The 22,480-nt window shown below is 39.2% G+C and overlaps 1 protein-coding gene across 2 annotated transcripts in view; it reads right to left on the reverse strand.

The window, feature by feature from the left end:
- The window catches only part of csmd2 (CUB and Sushi multiple domains 2), a 1,704,811-nt gene that overhangs the window by 500,645 nt on the left and 1,181,686 nt on the right, over positions 1–22,480 (reverse strand). For both annotated transcript variants that reach the window (XM_043717868.1, XM_043717867.1), the window contains one exon: positions 20,645–20,766. In XM_043717868.1, coding sequence (XP_043573803.1) covers positions 20,645–20,766 — 122 coding nt within the window. The remainder of the gene's footprint in view (positions 1–20,644; positions 20,767–22,480) is intronic.

Raw genomic sequence — 22,480 nt, forward strand, 5'->3', positions numbered from 1 at the left:
GGCATTTGGATGGGTATATGAATAGGAAGGGTTTGGAGGGATATGGGCCAGGTACTGGCAGGTGGGACTAGATTGGGTTGGGATATCTGGTCGGCATGGACGGGTTGGACCGAAGGGTCTGTTTCCATGCTGTACATCTCTATAACTCTATGACTCTAGCCTATTTGCAAGCAATCACATTCGTTACCTAATCACACCTCATTCACATGAAATTTGTGATTTTACCACATAGTGGAACAGAAATTCACCAACGATCTTTAGACACCAGCTTTCAAATTCACAACCACTTCCATCACAGCAGATCTATGGGAACACCACCCCATGCAAGTTCCCCTCCGAGCCACTCACCATCCTGATTTGGAAATATATCACCATGCCTTGTGTCACTGCGTCAATATCGAAGAACTCCCTTCCTAAAGGCATTGTGGTATTACCTATAATACGCGAAAGCAGTGTTTCAAGAAGGCAGCTCATCACCACTTTCTCCATGACACTGTAGCATGGGCAATAAATGCTGGCCCAGTCAGAGATACTCACATCCCATGAATTCATTAAAGATAAACAAAACAGCATCAACTCCCAACTTGGAAGTCTGAGCAGATATTTGGCAACTCCAGCTCACTGATTGCTCTCCTGGACAACCAACATTCCCCAACATCTCATGCACACTACATGGGCAATGACTGCCTGCACTCTTTGTCAGCAGAAACTGGCTTCAGACACGCACCAGGCTCACCACATCATCAGCACATACCTCACTTCACTTTGGAGTGCACTGAAACCTTGTATTGTAATGCAACTTGCCAGCACTTTGCACACAAAGAAATTATGTGCATTGAAACAGGGTGCAAGTCGGGGCTCTTAGCTTGCTCTTTTAGCACTCACTCATTCACTTTGTATTTACTTGGATACTTACTGTATTGCGACTTGTTCTTGGTTTTTTCATACTGCGACCTCATTCAGAATTTAAAACCTCACTGCACTACTGTCTTGCCTTGCTTTTTAGCAAAGTTGCTTTTTCTCAGCAATGATTCATTGAACGGATGGATACCTTACTATGATAAAGTGTTTCCTGCGAACCACTATTCACAGAGACAATCCAAAATCCTACAGTCTGCAAAAGGCCATAGAACTGATTCCCTCTCACCTTGAAACGTAAGTATTATCAATAAATTCTTTATGCTCTGCTGCTATTGTTGGGTGACATGGGGAGATGGCGATGGAGGGGCCAAAGTTTCAGGGATCCTACTGCACTTACAACCCCCTACTGTATTTGTGTGGAATGGTTTGTGTTGCACATGCATTAGTACAAGGTCCACTCTGCCCAAGTTCTGTGTACAGGCATTCCATGGCCATCCTTCATGGAAACCATTGTGTCCCATTGTATCTGTAATAAACTGTCATTTGTGTGTGATGCAAATGTTGACATACTAAGTAGCTATTCTGTTTCTAATACTCCCACAGTGGTTCATTGGAACCATGACCAAAGGATTCAGCCACAACAGGAGTGTTCACCTCTGAAGCCACAGCGCAAAGAAGAGGTAAAAAAAATTAAGGGGGAATAATTGGTCCAGCACACCAAGGACCTGCATCAATCTCCATGTCGGTTGAACAATCTCCACTTGAAGAAATTGAAGTTGAAAGTTCTTTTAGGATATGCAGGAAGTTCAAGAAGTTCAGAGTCTATTGTCCTCAATGCCATTTCCTCGAAATGAACATGGCACATTATTGCCACAGAAGAATGATGTCCAGGTCATTATCAGAGAGCTGTGTCAACTGTTAGAGCAGAATGCGTGAGAATAAGAGGATGGGGTCTTGACCATCCTATCCTAGCGGCTGTTAAAGTGAAAACTGCATGTTCATGCAACTGACTTCTCCAAGGATCCACTAGGGACATGTATGAGACTTCTCAATCTTCAACACACAAATGGGTCATGGCTGTTTTCAATGCAATCTTTTTCAGATCACATAGCTTCATCTCATTTTCTTGTGATGAAACCTGCTGTAGCCCAGGCAGTGAATTGTGCCAACTGGCTTCTGAATAGCTGGGTTCTCCCAAGGTGCAGGGTGCTCCAGACTGCATACACGTCGTGTTGAGTGTGTCATCTCATAAAGCAATTGATTTCACCAACAGAAAAGGGTTCTATTCAGCCAATGTACAAGTCATCTGTGATATCAATACCAGGTTTTAGAAGGTCTGCACCAGATATCCTAGAAGATGCCATGATGCCTGTTTGGCTGAGAAGTCTCTGGTTCATGCTTCACCTCAAAGGCTGGATGCCTTACACTCTGATGGTTTCTGGGAGACAAGGATTAATGATCTGTTATAGAAAGCCCTGATTGAGACAGAGTGTGGTGGATCCTGAAGAGCTGGGAGAGCAGCAGCAAGTCTTCTAAGGAGGAAAATGAAGACATTGAACAGGAAGAACAGCATGTTTAGCATGATAAAATGGTGCAGAATCAAGCACAAGAAGCCAAATTCCAATTGATATTACCTGGGTAAGATTATCATTCATACATTGTAAAATTGTTGTTGCTCGAAAGGCATGCAGCCCTGTTTATTCCGAGATGCAATCGCAGGTTTTTTGTTTATTTCCTATTGTTCAATAAAAGTTAACATTTTCAACTGTTTGAAGGCTTTACAACATGTAATGCTCCTACACTGAGAAATGAAAAGACATTATACGGTGCTGGGAGGTGGGGAGAGAGCAGCGTTCCTTCAAAGAGGATTCTAAAATGAGACAATTCCAAGGAGGAGAGGTCTCTATATAGGCTTCATTCTTGCAGCCATGTACTATGACAGTCAATCAGAAAGGTGAGAATGTAAAAGCAAAATTTAAAGATGGAGAGATTCGATTTGTAATGAAATGTCACTTATGTCAATTATGTGCCTGCCAAAACATTTCTTGTCCATTTCCTTTGGACTGCACCTTCTGTAAAGGGCTATTCTTGGCTGGCAGTATTCGAACTGGTACACAGCTGGGCTTTAAATATGGAATCGAAGGCATATATCCCAAAGGTCCCAGCTGGCTGAGTCTTGTCAATGCTGTTGAGAGCACAGTACTGTAGGGGAATGATACATATATAATGAGAATTAAGAAAGTTAACTGTTTGCGAAACTCCCTTAAATTGAGACTTAGCTGATTATTAGTAAAATTCAGTCCAAAGTTTTTTTTCCTTACATAGATTTGATTTGAATTATTATTGTCACATGTACCTAGGTACAGTGAAAAGTTTTGTTTTGCACTTGGTACAGATAGATCATATCACACAAAATGAATTAGAGTAATAGAACAGGGCAAATAATAGTTTTATGGTTGCACAGAAGGTGCACGAAGAGCAAGATCAACTTTAAATTTAAAACTTGAGAGGTCCAGTCAGAAGTCCAATAAAAACAGGGAAGATGCTGTTATTGAAGATGTAACATACGCTTTCTTGCTTTGCAATGAACTTGGGGTGGGGGATAGCATTAAGACGGTTTGTAAAGTAATTTAACTTGTCACTGCCTCAATAGAGGATTAAAAAAAGTAACAGTATTGAAGCCCAATAAACTTTTATTTTTTACAGTTCCCAAATGCAAGGCTGATTGCTTTAATGGAACACTGTAATTTAACAACTGTCTGCAGAAAACAAATCAATAGTGGGAGTTTTTCTTCGAAATTCCTGAGCTGCAATAAACAAAAAACACAGACTGCAAGACCAGCAATAGTAGCAGCAACTGGGGAGTTCACTCTCTTTTCTGAAGGAATAATAACAGGCAATATTATTACAAATGGATGGCAGCTAAAAGTGAAAAGAGAAATAATAACTAACGCTTCAGCTTTCAAACAAAAAAGTTGAAAAATCATGAAGCACAGGAAAGCAATTAGATGCTTTGCCCAAGTGACACCAGAACTACATTGAACTCAATGAAAGTGAAGCATTGGGGTATCATTCTGTGCAAAGCAAACAGTAATTGTTTGACTGTAAAAATGAGCCATGACAAAGGAATAGGTATTTGGTCCATCAAGCCTGCTGTGCTTTTTTGCTTGGCATTCGATGAAATTATCCACTTGTTCTTGGTAATATTCTATTTTCCAAGTATCGATTTATCTCCCTTTAAGTGCCCTTCAAACACAAAGACATTGGATTCCATGGTGTATTTCTTCCATTACTGGTTAATCTTTTCAATCTATTTGTTCCTGGTAGGAGTGTACTGTTCTCTAATAGTATAAAGTCAATCTGACAGCATGATAAAAATAACAGATTAAAAATATTTAATGTAAAAATATTCTAACTTGCAGCAATGTGTTTCAACACATTTTATCACTTTACTGATTGATTAAGAATTTAATCAACTAATTACTCTTAAGGCACTGAAAATAACATATGAAATACATAACAGCTACTGTAATTATTTGTTTCATTACTAAGTCTATTCAAATCAAGAAACTGCATTCTGAAGCCCTGTTGCTCCCTCTGCATTTTACAACTGCTTGCTAGATATCAATAGCCCAATGCTAATCCAGTTTAAAGATGGGTAGATACTCTGAATTTTCAATGGTAGCCAGAAGCAAAAGTAATTTTTTAAAAAATTATCATCAATGTTAAACATGGCCCATGAGTTTCCTGGTACTTGGTTTTAGTGCCAAATGTTAGTATAGTAACAGCACCAGTTTCTCTGAAGCAGTTCACCTAAGAACTAAAAGACCATCTTACATTTGCTACACCACAATGTCTAATAAGGATAAAGTTAATATAGTGAGTATTTAACATATTCTGGCATTCAGGTTGGAATCAAGTTGGACCTGGTCAGATAAAAGTTTTGACTTCTAAAAGTTTGAAAGATCACAAAGCGAAATGTGCCTGGGCCAACTTCTACGGGAAATATTTGGATCTTAAACGTAATGTTTTGGATCACTCTCTCCCTGCCTTGAGTTCCAAAAAAAAGTTTAACTTTGTTTCTGTCTTCAGAGAATTCTTAGCACTTCCTGTTTTTATTAAAAGCAATGGTGCTGGAATCTGTGCACTGCAAGCTAGAGTGGGCTGCAATGCTCTTGGTTAGTCCCAGGGTAGTCATATGCTGAAGATGGCTAATGGCCGAGTGTATGGTGCTGCACAAGAGGCTTCCTGACTGTCCACTTGGGCTGACCTGTCACTCATATTCCAAATTTGAACTGTGAGGTCCACCAAACTCATTTGCTTAGCACCTCAAGTGAAACATGCATTCAACTGCAAGAGAGATCTTCCTCAAAGGAACAGCCATATCTAATATTCAGATGTGAAGTTATCTCAAGTTTCCTTTATTCATCAGAATATTGAGTACAGAGGTTGGGAGGTCATGTGTGGCTGTACAGGACATTGGTTAGGCCACTTCTGGAATATTGTGTGCAATTCTGGACTCCTTCCTATCAAAAAGATGTTGTGAAACTTGAAAGGGTTCAGAATAGATTTACAAGTATGTTGCCTGGGTTGGAGGATTTCAGCTATTGGGAGAGGCTGAACAGGCTGGGGCTGTTTTCCCTGGAGTGTCAGAGGCTGAGGTTTATAAAATCATGTGAGGCATGGATAGGATGAACAGACAGTTTTTTCCCTGGTGTGGGGGAGTCCAGAACTAGAGGGCATAGGTTTAGGGTGAGAGGGGAAACAAATCTAAGGGGCAACTTTTTCACACAGAGGGTGGTACGTGTATGGAATGAGCTGCCAGAGAAAGTGGTGGAGGCTGGTACAATTGCAACATTTAAAAAGGCATTTGGATGTTTATATGAATAGGAAGGGTTTGGAGGGATATGGGCCGGGTGCTGGCAGGTGGGACTAAATTGAGTTGGAATATCTGGTCAGCATGGACAGGTTGGACTGAAGAGTCTGTTTCCATGCTGTACATCTCTATGACTCTATAAGTGACCTCCGCAATTGAAAGCTTTGTGGAAGGATTTTGAGCAGGGTTTTTGGAGGTGTTGCATTGAGTTGCTGGGTTTGGCAATGAGTGTTGCTTCATTCTCATGTGGAGAGTAGAGATTTTGGTAACCTGTCTATAGTAAGGTGTGTGGATTGCAGTTTGAGAGCTTGTGTGTTTGCAACTCAACGGGGAAAATGAACAAAGGGACTGAAAAGAGGAACTCTTCTTAAGGGGAGAGGGTGTACAAGAAACAGCATCCAAGAAATCTTTCCTGTGTGATGCTCTAATCAGATTTTGATTCCCTTAAGATATGCCTGCTGCTCCAGGTTTTCCTTTTCATCTGTGAGAACCCATCACTGCAAACACTTGTTCAGAATCCTATAATTTAAAAAAAACCTCCAAAACATATTCAATGAAACCAAGGAAAATTAACAATTCATCTTTGTGATCAAGTGGAAGTTAAAAATCACAGTCCCAGAGGTCATCACAAGATTTCATCCCTCTGGGAAAGATTTAATTTCCAAAAGGGCTGGCAGAGAGAACTTTATAGGGAATCTACCCATCACCAGTCAGGTCACATTAAGCTGCTGTGCAAGGGTTCTGCAACAAAAGGAAATAGCTCTTTATGTGTGGTCTAATGAATTCTTTTGTTGTTTTAAACACCTCAATTACATCCTCCTTCAATCTTCCAATCTCAGGGTTGGAAGTTTATATAAACTCCCCTCATAACTCTGTAAATGTTTGTAACATTTTGATGAGTTAGATTGGTACCCCTGCATCTCGCGCAACCTCCTACCCATGTCTATATATAAATATATGGTTATGTAACATAGCATCAGTATGTCCCTGTGTATTGTGTCCAAAACAGTGTGAAAAAGAAGTTAACATTCCATGAAATGCTTTGATTCCATTTTGTACCTGGTATTAGGTTTTGGCGACTGGGCACTTCGACACCTCAAATCTATGCAAACGCCTGGTCCTCTGTTATACGCACCTATCTTTTCATCATTAAGAAAATATTCTTTGTTTCATCCAAAGTCAATCACATCAGTCTTTCGCGGACTGAATTCCGCCCACGATAGCTTTACCAACTCAATTAGTGCAGCTGTGCGCCTTTACAATAGTCAGCTTCCATCCGTGTAATGCACTAATGACATGACTATATATGATGCTTAATTCAGTTATCCATTGATTTATTTCATGAACAGCTGGCAGATTGCTAGAGAAAGTGGCTTTCTGTATGCTGTCATGCAGCATATTCACTTTATCACAGCTGCCTTGTTCACTAAGATTGGCTGTGTGGTGAACTCAAACGGCACACTGTTGCAAAGATACCTGAGGATAGGGTTAATAAATTTCAGTGGAACATGAGAGGATGGTTTACTCAAATCAGTCAGATGCTATATCGTGCTTGCTATTAAAATTGATACTATCAGCCAAAAGTGAAAGTGCTTAAGGTTTTTCGGTACTCATAATCAAGAAAATTCACCAAAACATTTGAAATAGAATGTATTTATATTTATATAGCATTTTTCATAACCACTGAATGTCTCAAAACACTTCACTGGCCAAGGAAGTACTTTTACTTTTGAAGTTTTGATACAATTATGATGCAAGAAATTGAGCAGCCATGTTACACACAGCAAAACTCCACAAACTGCAATGCAAAAATGAGAAGTTGTTTTTGTGATCTTGATTGAGGGGTAGGTATTAGTCTGGACACCATGCACAGCTAACTCCCATACATCTACCTGTGGAAGTAAGGGAGCCTTGGTTTCACATCTCTTCTGACAGGTGGCACCTCTGACACTGCAATATTCCTTCAACATTAGGGAATGTTAACCTTGATATTTCTACTCAAGTACAGGAGTGGGACTTGAACAATGCTAAAAGCTCAGGTGTGAGAATGGAATAGTTTCATAAAAGAACACTCTCTCCATCCCTCCTCATATTATTCCATATTTAAGGAATATATTCACAAATACTTTGTCAAGCTTGATTTTCAACTAGTCATAATTTGTTCATTGGAAATGAAAATCAAGCATCTTCTAAACTGTGTATTTTATCGGCAATGCTAACTTATACCCGGTGAAGCAACTTGAAAATCTCCACTGGTATACCTTCTTAATAGACCAGTAGGATATTTTCTGAGAGCTTTCCAAATCTCTGGTGATGGTGACTGACCATTTGAGACTTGATTTTGTGGATCAGTTGAAGATTTGAGACCCTAATCATGTCAATGCCTTGTAAACCACTGTGAGCTATGCATTAACTCGCATGACATACTGAGTGTAAAATACAAGATCCCCTTCAATACCTGCTACTGTAATGAAGGGTTCAGACTGCAGGGAGAATGTTGTTGTGCTTTAACAGTAATTTAACAGATGTTTCCTCTAAAGGCACCAGACAACTCTTCAATTGTGAAATTTTAAAGGCAACAAACTTGTCAGGGAGCAACCAAGTAACAAACATTGGAAGAGTATGATCTTGTCTCTCTCCAGTTTTCCTTGAGGGAAGACTGCATTACTGCTAGAGCATGTACTAACTGCTAATGAATTTCAGCCCTCAGCCTCCACTGACAGACAGTATAATGAGAGCCTGATTCAACAGTGTTTACTGATCTTTACAAATTATTTTTTTCCCTGACTTGTTTTGAAATTTTGACTTCAGTTTGTTGAAACAAATCAGAATCTAATGAGGTATCAGTCAAATGAAAGCTCTGATGTTACATTATAATCTGCTTAATCACTTTCTAACAAAGATTATTTGTCTTTTTTGCAGTTCAGTGTTACCCTTCATTAAGCAGCTGAGGTCCAGAGGCAAAGGCCAATCAAGTAAAGAACAAATGATACTGAACTACTCTCTAAGAATAATTCTCAGAGACCAATGTTTTTGATTTAATCTGTTGTGGTCAGGAGTTTCTGCTTTGGGCACATAAGTAGCAATCCAAGCACAGACTATGAATAAAATTGTGCTTACTTTCTAAAGTGATTTTTTTTTGTCCAGTTTCTGTTCCAACTCCCTTGCTTATTAGTAAAGAACGAGCCCTGCCTTAACTAGTGCAACTGCAAAGTACTTTAGAATGTACCTTTTTTTAACATAAACACATAATCCTCAGTATATTGAAGTCTTATGTAACTCTACTGGTGGAGCTTAAAATATGATTTGCATAAATAAAGAAAAACACGTTTTTACTTATTGCTGAATTCAAATTTTTTGAGTCATTTGATTTCAAATAACTGAAAATTACTTTTAAAAACATCTGTACAGACAATTTACCAGTTTAATTTGCAAATGGCATCAGTTCCTTAGATAAATGGAAATATATTTTAAACGTTAAAAGCCTTTACAATGTACCCATTAATGTCTTTCAAATCATAAAAAATAAGAGCCTCCAGTAAAGTGCCATAATGGACAGAAATTTGTAACAACAATTAATTTGATCATGGTCATTCCTAGTTGTATTGGTCGGGCTGGCCTCAAGTGCAATGTATTTCATGCAAGGACAAAAGATTGCAGAAAGTTCATTTGCCGTAGAAATAATTTGAACCTGAAATTGTCTTGAATTGGCCAATTTTGGGTGAATAGGCATGAAAAACATGTACAATGTACTGAAAATATATGGCTTATGTGTATACCTTTAAATCATGCATATCTTTTAAACACTGAGATTACTGAAATCTACAAGTGGAAAGATGTGGTATGGTTATGTTGTGCAGTGATCATTATAGATGTTATAAAATCTGATGAAACATGACAACAATTCAGCAATCCCAGGGCTTGCAAAATTTAGAAGATTTCTTAAGTAGCTACTACAATTTAATCGTGTTCACATTTACTACATTGGGAGTCTCACAGTAACTTTAAATGTTTAACATTAAGTTGCAGCAATATGGAATTTTTACTGTATAGATTGATTTTAGAACATATTCAGCAAAAACCGTAAGAAAACAAATTGATCATGTGCAATGCTAATAACTGAGCCACTGATAGATTCAAACTGATATATAGGCATCCCAACTTATCATCAATAAGACACAGCATTACATTTCAACATCAGCTCCATGATTGAAGATCAATCACAACTGATTGCAGTCCCTGACTATTTGAGGAGACATAAACCTAGATGTCACAATGGCCATGTAATCATTTCTGAAGCATCAATGTGAGTTGCACAATGGGACTCTGTGAAATCTCCATCATTGCAGACTCCAGCAGAAATACCCAGGAAATTGAAGATTCCGCTCAGTAATTTCCCAAGCCTGGACCCCTCCAAAATTCACAGTTTAAATTGGAGAACTTTGAGGGTTCCACTGCAATAAAGTAAATAGTTACTCAAGAAACAGACTATTAAAAAACTTAGTCTAATTCCTGGGTGACTATCAAACTGACCCCAAACGTATCTCGCATATGCCTAGGTACACTGCCCCAGACCTCTTGCAGTCCTCAGGCCCTGAGCTGAATATCTATCAACCACCCTCTCCACCCAGATCTCATCGCCTTCCTGACAGACCCCACCTGTTACAAGAGCTGACCCCCACATCCCCGACTGCCAAATCTGACACCACCACCTCCACCCAACCACTGCCCCTGACTTGTCATTCTCAGCCAGCCTATCCTATTCATTCCATCTCTCTTTGGCCCCATTACCACCTTGCACTTATCCACCCATCTAACAACCTAGGCACACTATGCCCTACCAACCTGATGCCTTAAGTTGGCACTCTCTCCCTTACCCACCTGGCATCATACTGTCACATCTAATATATTGTATCTTTTCACAGCGGCTGTCAAATTGGCTGTCTGTGATACTGGACCTTTAAATCACAAAATTTGGCAAGTGACTGCTTTGAAGAGAGGGCATGAATTGTCTTCCCCCATCTATCCTGCACTTACAAGGGACCTAACAGATTTAAAATATGGCTCTGCATTTCTGAAGGAGTCCTGATCTGCTTCTCCTGTAAAAACTCTTCTTTTGTGAAAAATGTGATCGCCACTGCTCAGAAAATCCATCCCCGGGCTGGGTGAATATTTAACAGTGTCACTTCTCTTGAAGAAACTAAAGGCCGTGCATATTATTAATGGAAAGTACATGCCCTTTTTATCAATGCACAAACAATCGCTTTCTCTTAAATTCCATTCTGTAGACAGTGGAGTTAAATATTTAAAAAAAAACTTATCACAGAAAAATATCAAAGCAATCTCAGTGATGTCATTCAGAAAGAACAGGTTACTCTTAAGGAATTCCATTCTGTCATATGAATATAATGGATATCAACCTGTCAGTGTTTACCATTATGAGGCCATTGAAGCTAACAGCAATTCTGAGAGCCACATGTACACAGAGTAGTGTGGAAAACCAGGAGTTATTGTCAGTACTTCCATGCAACTCCAGAAGACACACTGATGAGGTGCCCCCAGACAGAAATCTCAAAGTAAGTAAGGCAATTGAGATAATCTTACACTTTTACAGTTAGTCTCAGTGTAAAAACACCTGTAAAAAAATTACACTTTGTTGAAAGAGATGTAACTGGATTTTCATTGGTCCACTAACTTAATATCTTACCCTCACTGCACCTGAAAAGCTAATTTTATATTTGTGGAAAGTTATGTGTCTCCATTGTAATAAAAAGAAATCGATGTAATTGTATGAACGTTCATTGTAGTTGGTTGCTTCATTTTTGTTTCTTTCTTATTACAATCACAACTTATTTTTCTGTTTATAAATTTAAAATGAAAAAAAATGGAAGCTTTCAGGATTTCTAACCTGCGATTTGTTGTGTTGGAAAATATTTGAATAAGATTGATTTGTTAACTTGTTGCTGAATGCCTGGGAATTCCCCTGATTTGGTGCAAAATTCAAACTGAAAGCAAGAAAGGAAAAATCCACACCAAAGAGTTTGTTTGCTTCAAGATTAGCAGTGTTTCACCACCAAAGTTCCTCAAAATGTATTAAGAAAGTGTAATAGATTCTATTTTTTTCTGATCTAAAAGGTAAACGTGAGGTGTTGTGTCCCATTTCAATTCAATTGGTCAAATTACTTGAAGTTAAGCAAAACACAATTTATTCGAACACTATAGTTAAAATACAACAAAAGAATGAGAAACTTGGAATAACTTACTCTGTTGGAAAACTTAACAGAATAATAGGTACATTACAATTACTAATTAACTGTCCTAATATTGCAAAATTATGGGAAGATAAACAACTTGTGAAGCCTTTAGTGTTTTATTTAAAAGTTAGAACAATAGAAGCAGCCTGAATGGGTGTGGTCAAGCCCCCACCTATAGAACAGGAATCTTTACCCAACGTACTCAAGTAATAGTCAATCTCATGTAAAAGTCAACTCCCTATTTTTGGTCAAATAACCTGGAATATTCCATGTATCTTGTGCAAACGTTGACCCTAGTATTTGACAGATAACAGATCAATGTTTGAGGGGTGGCACAGTGGTTCAGTGGTTAGCACTGCTGCCTCACAGCACCAGGGTCCCAGGTTCACTTCCAGCCTCGGGCGACTGTCTGTGTGGAGTTTGCACATTCTCCCTGTGTCTGCATGGGTTTCCTCCAGGTGTTCCGATTTCCTCCCAAAGTTCAAAGATGTAGATTGGTCATTCTAAATTGCCCAAAGTGTTAGGTACATTGGTCAGATGGAAATGGGTCTGGGTGGGTTGCTCTTTGGAGGGTTGGTGTGGACTTGTTCGGCCGAAGGGCCTGTTTCCATACTGTAGGGAATCTAATCTAACCTAATCTAATCTAACCAGTGTGCCGGTTGTCATATTCCATTCCAGCTTTTCAGCCTGCCGATTATTATGGAGGTAAAAACAATGACTGCAGATGCTGGAAACCAGATTTCTGGATCAGTGGTGCTGGAAGAGCACAGCAGTTCAGGCAGCATCCGAGGAGCCTGATGAAGGGCTTTTGCCCAAAACGTCGATTTTGAAGCTCCTCAGATGCTGCCTGAACTGCTGTGCTCTTCCAGCACCACGTAGCATTTGTCGCTGAGTAGGTTGAAAGGCACTGAATCTTTCACAGCTGTTAGACTCTCTCCCTGAGCTTCTTCTGGATGTTTTTCCTCCTGAATTGCTATGCAAGTTGCATGTGAGACAATTCTGTTTTCTGAATTTGCCTTTTGCCAAGGATGTGTTTATGGAATTTTACAATATTAGGACAGTTAATTAGTAATCGTAATGTACCTATTATTCTGTTAAGTTTTCCAACAGAGTAAGTTATTCCAAGTTTCTCATTCTTTTGTTGTATTTTAACTATAGTGTTCGAATAAATTGTGTTTTGCTTAACTTCAAGTAATTTGACCAATTGAATTGAAATGGGACACAGCACCTCACTTTTACCTTTTAGATCAGAAAAAAAATAGAGTCTATTACACTTTCTTAATACATTTTGAGGGACTCTGGTCTGATCCAGAACTTAAAGTAAAAAGATTTACATTTGTCATACACTGACACTTCATTGTAAGGAATAACATTCAACAACACTCATAAAAATGCAAACTTCATATGACACCTTTCCTGTAGTCAGGATATTTCAAATAGTGTCATGGCCAATGTAGTCATGATTATTTAGGCAAATAGAGCACATATTTTGCACACACCAAGGTGCTGAAATGGAAATGAGATAAATGAGCCAGTGGTTTGACGTGGAAGTGCTGACTGAAAGATAGCAACACAGGGTCTTTTATTCTCCTTGAACAGATTAATGTTGCCTCGTAAGACAGCAGGACCATCAACTTCCTCCATATTGCATTCGTGTCAACCATTGATTAAGTGCCGAAGCATTGACTCTTATACAAATCCATAACTTTCCAACTCAAAAGCAAGAATGTTCCAACAGAGCTGAAGTGATTGGTTCCCTTCTTTCAGAAAGAGCATGTTGCATTCAAAGGCATTTAGATTACTAATTTTTTTCTTAAAGCCCTTGGTCCTTAACCCCCAGACAATTATATGTCAAAGTTTTCACTGTCCCTTTAGTAACATGAGTTTCCATTATCTGAATAAGTCTATCAGGAGGTACTTTACCAAATGCTTTTCAAAACTCATGTAAACATCATCCAATCCACTACCTTCATTATTCTTCTTTGTTACTTCATTAAGGAGTTCCGTTAGTCAGGATATGATTACCATTAATGAGTTTGTGCTCACTGTCCCAGCATTTTTTGCTTCTAAGTGAGAATCAATGTTGTCCTTTACAAGTGTCTGAGTGACATTAGACCCATTGCTCTATAGTTGCTAAGCTTATCCCTCCTATTTTTGAGCAGGGATGTAAACATTTGCAGACCTCCAGTACTTCTGGCATAATATCCATATTCAAGGGTAATCGAAAAATTGTTGCCAGAGCTTACCTCAGCAACTGAAGGTGGATTCTATCTGGACTGAATGATTAGTTAGATTTAAATGATGTCAGCCTATGCAGCATCACGTTTCTAAATAATTCTTTTTGTCTGATTTAAAATCTCAATCTTCCACACTAACATTATCCACATTTATTTCTTTGGCAAAGACAGTCGTAAGATAATCATTCAGTAACTCAGTTAGGTACTCCACTTTAACAAGAGTAGACTTTACCCAAATCAATTGCCATTCCTTTAGCCAGCTTTATAATTTTCCAGCATTCATAAAAGATTTCAGGATTTCTCCTCTTTTTGTCATTGACTCAGATTTTCACATGCTCATTATTAATCCTTTTTAAAATGCTTTTCCATGTTCCCCTTCACTCTTTGCATTCTGTCTGGCTTCACATTGAACTTTGGATCTGGCATTTGCCATATGCCCTTTTTCATTACTTAAACTTCTGTTTCTCTTGCCATCAACGGAACTTCAGCTTTTGATGCCAAACTTTTCCTCCTTATGAGCTATAAGCTCCAGAACTGGCCTCAGTGTTTCAGGAATCTGCAGCCCTCCCTCCCCATTAACATATTAAGCAACAAAAAATTAAAAATAAAACATGAGACAAATAGAAAACTGAGAAAGTTTTGCAATACTAACCAGAAAATGCTAAATCTTGTTATCAAACTATAACCTAAGCAAAATAACACACATTTTGGAAATCTAAAATAATTCTTAATGAGATCTCATGAATTTATAATGTATTAAAAAGTGTTATAGTACACATACTAATCATAAAACAGGAAATCATTGTGTTTCCAGTAATTATGAATATTGCCAAGTTGAGATATTGGCTCCCTGGTGTAACTAAAGTAACAAGGTGAATTCAAATAGTTTCTGTCAAAATTGGTAATGACAGGATGTGAAACATTTTTTAAAAATGCACAAATAACTCTGCAGTGTTGTGTAATGTGCAATTAATTGGTATATGTAGGTCACTCATATCATAGAGATGATAGAAAGCTTAGAAAACTGACTGTAACCATGGGACTGCCAGTAAATCACTTTTGCAAGTACACATCCTTGATTAATGGATATTAATGAACATTTCAAAAAGAGGCAGACAACGTTCGAGTGACAACTGAAGTTTGTAGCCAGTGAAAAACAACCTGCCAGATGTGGGAGATCAAGACAAATTTGAATATTCCTGGAGACTATGTCTACAGGAAGTGTGTTTGGTTGTAAACTCTATTGGATCAGTTGGAGCAGCCGTTAAAGCCAGTGACAAAGGAACAGTTTATTTTGTTCAATGAAAGTGACAACAAAATACTTTCACAGTAATTTATCAAAGTGATTCAAATGCTACATTAAAGTCAAAACCCTACAAAGCTACCAGTTTAGTTGAACAAAATAAAAATATTTAAAAATGCCCCACAGACTGTCAATATAGTGTATGCCTATTTCATTTTTGATTGTTTACAGCTCAATTTCATCCAGATCATTTCAGATAATTCAGTACTGTATCTAACGTAAGATGTGAAGAAGTGATTTAAATAGCTTCACTATTGAAAGGATATACAAAACAAACAAGAGGGAGTGTGTGAGAGTGTGTGTTGAGAGAGAGGGACGATGGGTGAGAAGGGAGTGAATGGGTAATGTTTAGGTGCAAACATTGGCCAAGACCAGAATAAGTGTCAAAAAGTGTGATGCTGGAAATGCACAGCAGGTCAGACTGTGGTGCTTTTCCAGCACCACACTCTCGACCACATAAACATTGTCTACTATCATTAAAAGAAAACCTTCTTTACTATTTCCTTTTGGGAATAAAATCTGCCATCCCTACATGGTCTGGCCTACTTGTACTTCCCGACTCTCAGCAATAACATTGGCTCATGGCTGCTCTCTGAGCAGTTAGAGATGGATAATAAATGCTGGACTAGCCAGTGATGCCCACATCCCATGAAAAATAAAAATCAGCTAAGTTTTTGATTTTGAAGACTTAGAAAACTTCTAAATGTTAATGTCTTTTTAATGGAAATCTATAACAGTAAGGTGAGGGTTTTTTTTCTTAAGTTTATACTGTCTCTTGACTGTCTTTTAACTTTAAGGATTGGTAGTACGTTATCCCAGAGCAGTGTTTTTGAGTAGTAAGACTGTGCTAATGCTGCATTTTGTGTTTGTTTTTCAATAACTCTTGAGGCTGTTAATTGTTAAAGGGGTAGAAATGGATTTTAGTCAGGTGATGTGCTCTTCCTGCCAGATGTGGGAGATCAGGAAGAATTTGTTAGTTCCGAAAGACCATGTCTGCAGGAAGTATGTTTGGTTGCAAACTCTATCGGACTGCATGGATCAGTTGGAGCAGCAGTTAAAGGCAGTGAGGAGTTAACAAGAGCACAAGGGTGTGATGGATGGCAGTTTCAGTAAATATAAAATTGATGATACACTCAGGTAGATGGTTGACTGTTATGAATGGTAGGACAGGTAACCAGGTGGTGGAGGAATCTCCTGTGGGTATCCCCAACTCAAACAACTATGCAGTTTTGGATATTGTAAAGTGAGGGGGAAGTGGGGGTGGGGGGGAAGTGGGGGTGGGGGGGGCGGGGAAGTGCGAGTTCTCAGGGAGTATAGTGCTGACAGCCAGGTTTCTGGTATTGTGACTGGCTCCACTGTAATAAGTGGTATGTCAGGTTCCAAGCAAATGATTATAATTGGGGACTCTCCAGTCAGGGGCACAGACAGATGTTTCTGCAGCTATCTGTGAGACATAAGGATGGTGTGTTGCCACTCTGATACCAGGGTCGAGAATGTCTTAGAGAGGTGCAGAATATTCTGAAATGAAGTGTGACCAGCAGGGGTCACCAACAACATACCTGAGAAAGGGATGAGGCCCTGCAAAGAGAATATAGGAAACTAAGCTGGAGGTTGAAAAGTAGGGCCTCAAGGGTGGTCATTTCTGGATTACTACTGGTGTCATATGCTAGTGACAGTAGGAATAAGGGGATAGAGCAGATGAATGCATGGCTGAAGAGCTGGTGCAGGAGGCAATGATTCACATTTTTGGATCTTTGGGATCTCTTTAGGGGTAGAAATAGCCTGTACAAGGGAGACAGGTTCCACGTGAATTGGAAGGGGATCAATATTCTTGCTGAGAGATTTGCTAGTGCTACTTGGGAGGCTGTAAAATGGGAGAGGGTGTGGGGGATCAGAGTGGGGAGTCAAAGTGATAGTGAGCAAACCAAAAGACTGAGGTGAGTACACTAGATAAGGGAAGCAAGTCAAATAGTCAGGCAGACAAAGGCTTGGTAGAGAACGATGTTAGATAATGACTGTTGGTTAACTGCCATGCTTTGTTAAATTTGAATCAGACAAGTTAACTTTGGTTAGGTAAGGCTGTGCCTTAAATAATGAACCAGAGAGTGGCCGAACCCTATTCTTTAAGATGAAATAGACACAATGTGTGTAAATATTTTTTCTGTCTGCACAAAACGGGGCACTGTGCATGAATAAATGTGGTTTCCAATATGCACGAGTGCACTACACTGTAATTGCTTAACAGTAAAATCTGTAGCACATTTGGGATTATTTAGCAAATATTGTCTGAATTCAGAATCACACCTCATATCGGACACTGTGTTTTCAGTTTGCAGGTATTGACTGACTTGTTAACTATTACAAACATCCAAATCGGTAGTGTCTTTCACAGCATATTCAAGATTTTTCTGTAAATGTTGTTTAATCATAGCATTACACTGAATGTTGGACATTGTTTTGAATTTTGCGAGCAAAGGCAAGTTAGGTACAGTCAATATCTACTCTGCTGCAAATACAAAAAGTGCCATGCCGTTTGGTACCAAATGATGTATTGTCTATGTACTGAGTATAACACTGGCAATGAAAATCAGGTACTAAATTAATAATTTCATTGATAGGTAGAGGTCTTTTTTGGATCGACGGCAGCATCCAGTTAGTAGTAAACACAATCGGTGCTGATTTTGCAAAGTAGCAGCATGCAACAACTGTACTTTTTCAGCAATATTCAAGCTCTGTACCATTAGCAACTAACTGTCACTTAACAGATTTCTGAACAAATTGTATAGTCATAAAACAATTTCGCACTCGCAGTCAATATACTTACAAACTGAGAAAAAGAGCTTGAACAATGGCAAAACATAGAGGCTGTGGTAAAAAATAGCATAATGTCTCGAAGATATAATTTACAATCATGATGTCTGAATCGTATTTGGAATTTATAGATGAATATGCACTTTAGGAAAATGTATAATCTTGGCTGTCACTTCAGTCCTGTACTGATGGTACATTGCACTGTTGGAGGTGCTGTTTCTTCAAATGTGTCAAACAAGGTCTTATCTGCCCTCTCAGGTGAACATAAAATGTTGCACAGGTAACAGGTTCTCTCTATTGTCCTGGCAAATATGTTTCCCTCACCCAATACCACTGAAATCGATTAGCTGGCTATGAATACAGTAGGAGAAAGTGAGGACTGCAGATGCTGGAGATCAGAGCTGAAAATGTGTTGCTGGAAAAGCGCAGCAGGTCAGGCAGCATCCAAGGAACAGGAGAATCGATGTTTCGGGCATAAGCCCTTCCTCAGGAATGAGGAAAGTGTGTCCAGCAGGCTAAGATAAAAGGTAGGGAGGAGGAACTTGGGAGAGGGGTGTTGGAAATGCGATAGGTGGTAGGAGGTCAAGGTGAGGGTGATAGACCTGAGTGGGGTGGGGGCGGAGAGGTCAGGAAGAAGATTGCAGGTTAGGAAGGCAGTGCTGAGTTCGAAGGATTTACAGTATAATGTGGATAAATGCGAAGTTCTCCATTTTGATATGGAAAACTATCTTACTTCAATAGTGATAGTGTTGGAAAGTGTTATAGACCTGAAGTGCAGAGAAAAAAAACGTTCCCTTCAACAAATCTGTATCTTCATGGATATTCAGCCTATAATTTTGTACTGAAGCAATCTACTGTCCCTATTCCTTGCCTGAGGCCATTGAATCACATCGACACTGCATCAACCAGAAAGAAAATCAGAAGAGGTGCCTGTGGGCATCTACCTTAAGGGAGCTGGCCCTATTGTTTTATTTATTTAAATTAAATGGACTGAAAATTATGCAAGGTTTTGTTTGGGACACTGTCAACACCTTCTGATTTGCCTGCAGTATCTGCCCACAGGCATTCAATATCCTCAGACAAAATGAACAGGCAAGGATAGTCTAATGCCGCAGCTATATGCCACTAGCTATTATTTGTTTGCCAGGACGGGGCTTAAGGGCGGAGGAGCGGGAAGTGGAAGAGATGCGGTGGAGGGCATCGTCGACCACGTCAGGGGGGAAATTGCGGTCCTTGAAGAAGGAGGCCATCTGGGTTGTACGGATTTGGAACTGGTCGTCCTGGGAACAGATGCGGTGGAGACGAAGGAATTGGGAATATGGGATGGCGTTTTTACAGGGGCAGGGTGGGAGGAGGTGTAGTCTAGGTAGCTGTGGGAGTCGGTCAGTTTATAGTAAATATAGTGTAAATATAGTGAATACAGTAGCCTATTAATATGGATGGTCAGATACTGATGCAGCAATGTAGACTGGCTTTGCACATTGGGACCATGCAGAAAGTTGGCTTCACATTAAGTAACCAGGAAACTGAAATTTCTTCAGAGCAATTACCCTGCATTTGGTTTCTGGAAGTCTTTGAAAAAGTCCTCGACAGACAGAGATTCTAGTCTGCATTTGGTTCAGAGTTACTCAGAAAATGCTTGAGGATTAAAAACCTGCTTGAACACCTGGGTAACTGTTGATCAGATCCTCTGAAGAACACTGATTACTTCCTCCATATCTACAGACACACCCTCCCGTCCCCTGACACCACCCCCCCATCCACCAGATTTGACATCCCCCACTGCTGAACCTACCCCTGCCAATCCAACACTGTCTTGGGTCATTGCTCCCAGTGGAAAGCTAGTGGGTGGAATTGACTGCTGCATTTCCAATATTCCAGCAGTGAGTGAACTTATCAAAAAGTACATAATTGGTTGTAAAACACTTTAGAACATTCTGAGCTCATGAAAGGTCCATAAAAATGCAAGTCATTGTTCTCAACAGTAATGGATCGAGAAAGCAGGGTCTTTGGGGAAGGAAATCATTTTTGCATTTCTTTATATTCCAAGAACAAAAAACTAAATGGAATTCTGAATTAACTTTGTCACTACCGACTATAAGCTGTTTACATCTTCTTCAACTTTTTAAACTGTCACTAAATTTTAAGGAAACATAATCCCTTCTGGCAAAACGTATCCTGAATATCAGCCTGTCATTAAGCAGCTTCTCATGTGAATTGTTAATGGATTGTGCACAAGGACGATGCAATTAAGATTTGTGAGTTATGGTAAACTTGATTGCAAGGAAAGGAAGTAGTTTACCTTGTCTGGATCAGAGGCAGTGATCACCCACACACAGTGTGCATCACTATCATATTGCACAGGGAAATTAGGGGATGAAATAACTCCAGTGGGACCACTCAGGTGGGCACCGCATACTCGAGCTGCAACAAAAGAGGGAAAAACAGTTGAGAATAATAGAATTTGTGCTAAAAATACATGAAAAACAATTGATGCTGGTAGGAGGCCTTGATGCCATTAAAAATATCATGGAATTCTTACAACAGTGTGGAAACAGGTCATTTGGCCCATCAAGTCCACACCGACCTTCCGAAGAGTGGCCCATCCAGACGCACTCCCCTGACCCTATACCTGTAACCCTGCATTCCCCCTGGCTAACCCACCTAGTCTGTACATTCCTGGACATCATGGGCAATTTAGCACAGCCAATCCACTTAACCTGCACATCTTTGGACTGTGGGAAGAAACCGGAGCACCCAGAGGAAACCGACGTAGACCGAGGGAGAATGTGCAAAATCCACACAAATATGGTCACCCAAGGGTGGAATTGAACCCAGGTCCCGGCACTAGGAGATAGTAGTGCTAACCACTGAACCACCATGCCACTGTACTGTAGGGTATCATTAAAGTCAGATATACTCAATTGTGGTAAATTTCATCTCTGTTGAAAAACAATAAGTACATTCCACGTGCAACTAAACCAGGTGGCAACTTGGCAAAAAAACCCAGAATTGATACATTTTCCAAAGCAATAGCAATGGTGTCAACTTCTACAATAAAAGATGACATCAATCTCATTAAATCTTTGTCCTCTTAGCAATTACTACATCTGCAGCCTTGTATTAGGGCAAATACTACCAAAAATATGAACTAATTTAAAGGAATTTGATGGGAGTTCTTTTTCTGATCCAGTGAGTACATTAGTATAATTATAACTTGTGATAATTTCTTACAAGAAAGTCAGTGATAATGATAGAGTCAATCAGATTTTCAAGATTGAAAAGAGGAGGCAAATTAAACTGACACTTGAACTTAGATCCTAACTACACATAGAATTATTTTTAAAGTTGGAAAAGTTTATGCTGGAGCACAGGTACATCAGCAGAAACCAAATCAGAGTTTGTTAGCTCCAAGATATAGATAAACTGCATGCCCAAATGTTTTGACATAAAATTCTGAAAATCTTAGAATCATAGAATCCATACTGTGTGGAAACAGGCCATTCAATTCTGGGAAAATGAGTAGTTTAATTCATCTACTTCACATAGGGATGAGGATCTATGCAACACAGACTGTCTAAAGGTTAGAGCTTGGAGGTTAAAGCTTGAACTGGACAGTTAGCTTATTTGGAGAAGTGTGCATAAAGGTCATAGAAGAGTATGAACAGGTGATTCTGCAATGCTGTGCAGAAAACAGATCCAGGGAAATCACTGGTACGCAGCCTATGAATTCCCATCCAGTAAAACAAATCTCATACTCTACATTGAGTACTGAACACATCAGTAGTTGTTCTCAAAGGAAGGATATGATTTTACCCTTGGGAACTGACAAGATGGATTTTTTTTTCTAGTTTTGTATAGTTTAATTACAAAATTATAATATTATACACTCAGTGCTGAATAAAAATGGTTATGATAATTGAATTCTCCCAAAAATCACTCCACAGAATGACCACCAATGCTTCATGTTCTATATAGTTCATCCATAAGGCTCAATAAAATGAAAGACAAAGAGGAGGCTTCAGTCTGTGTGCAAAAGAGTGGCTTTTATAACAGTGGTGCTGAAAAGCATAGACATGTACCAAAAAAGAAACAAGCAACATTTGCATTCTCATCTCACTGACAAGCAATTTCCCCA

This window comes from Chiloscyllium plagiosum, chromosome 27 (genome assembly GCF_004010195.1).
Source record: "Chiloscyllium plagiosum isolate BGI_BamShark_2017 chromosome 27, ASM401019v2, whole genome shotgun sequence".
Taxonomy (NCBI): domain Eukaryota; kingdom Metazoa; phylum Chordata; class Chondrichthyes; order Orectolobiformes; family Hemiscylliidae; genus Chiloscyllium; species Chiloscyllium plagiosum.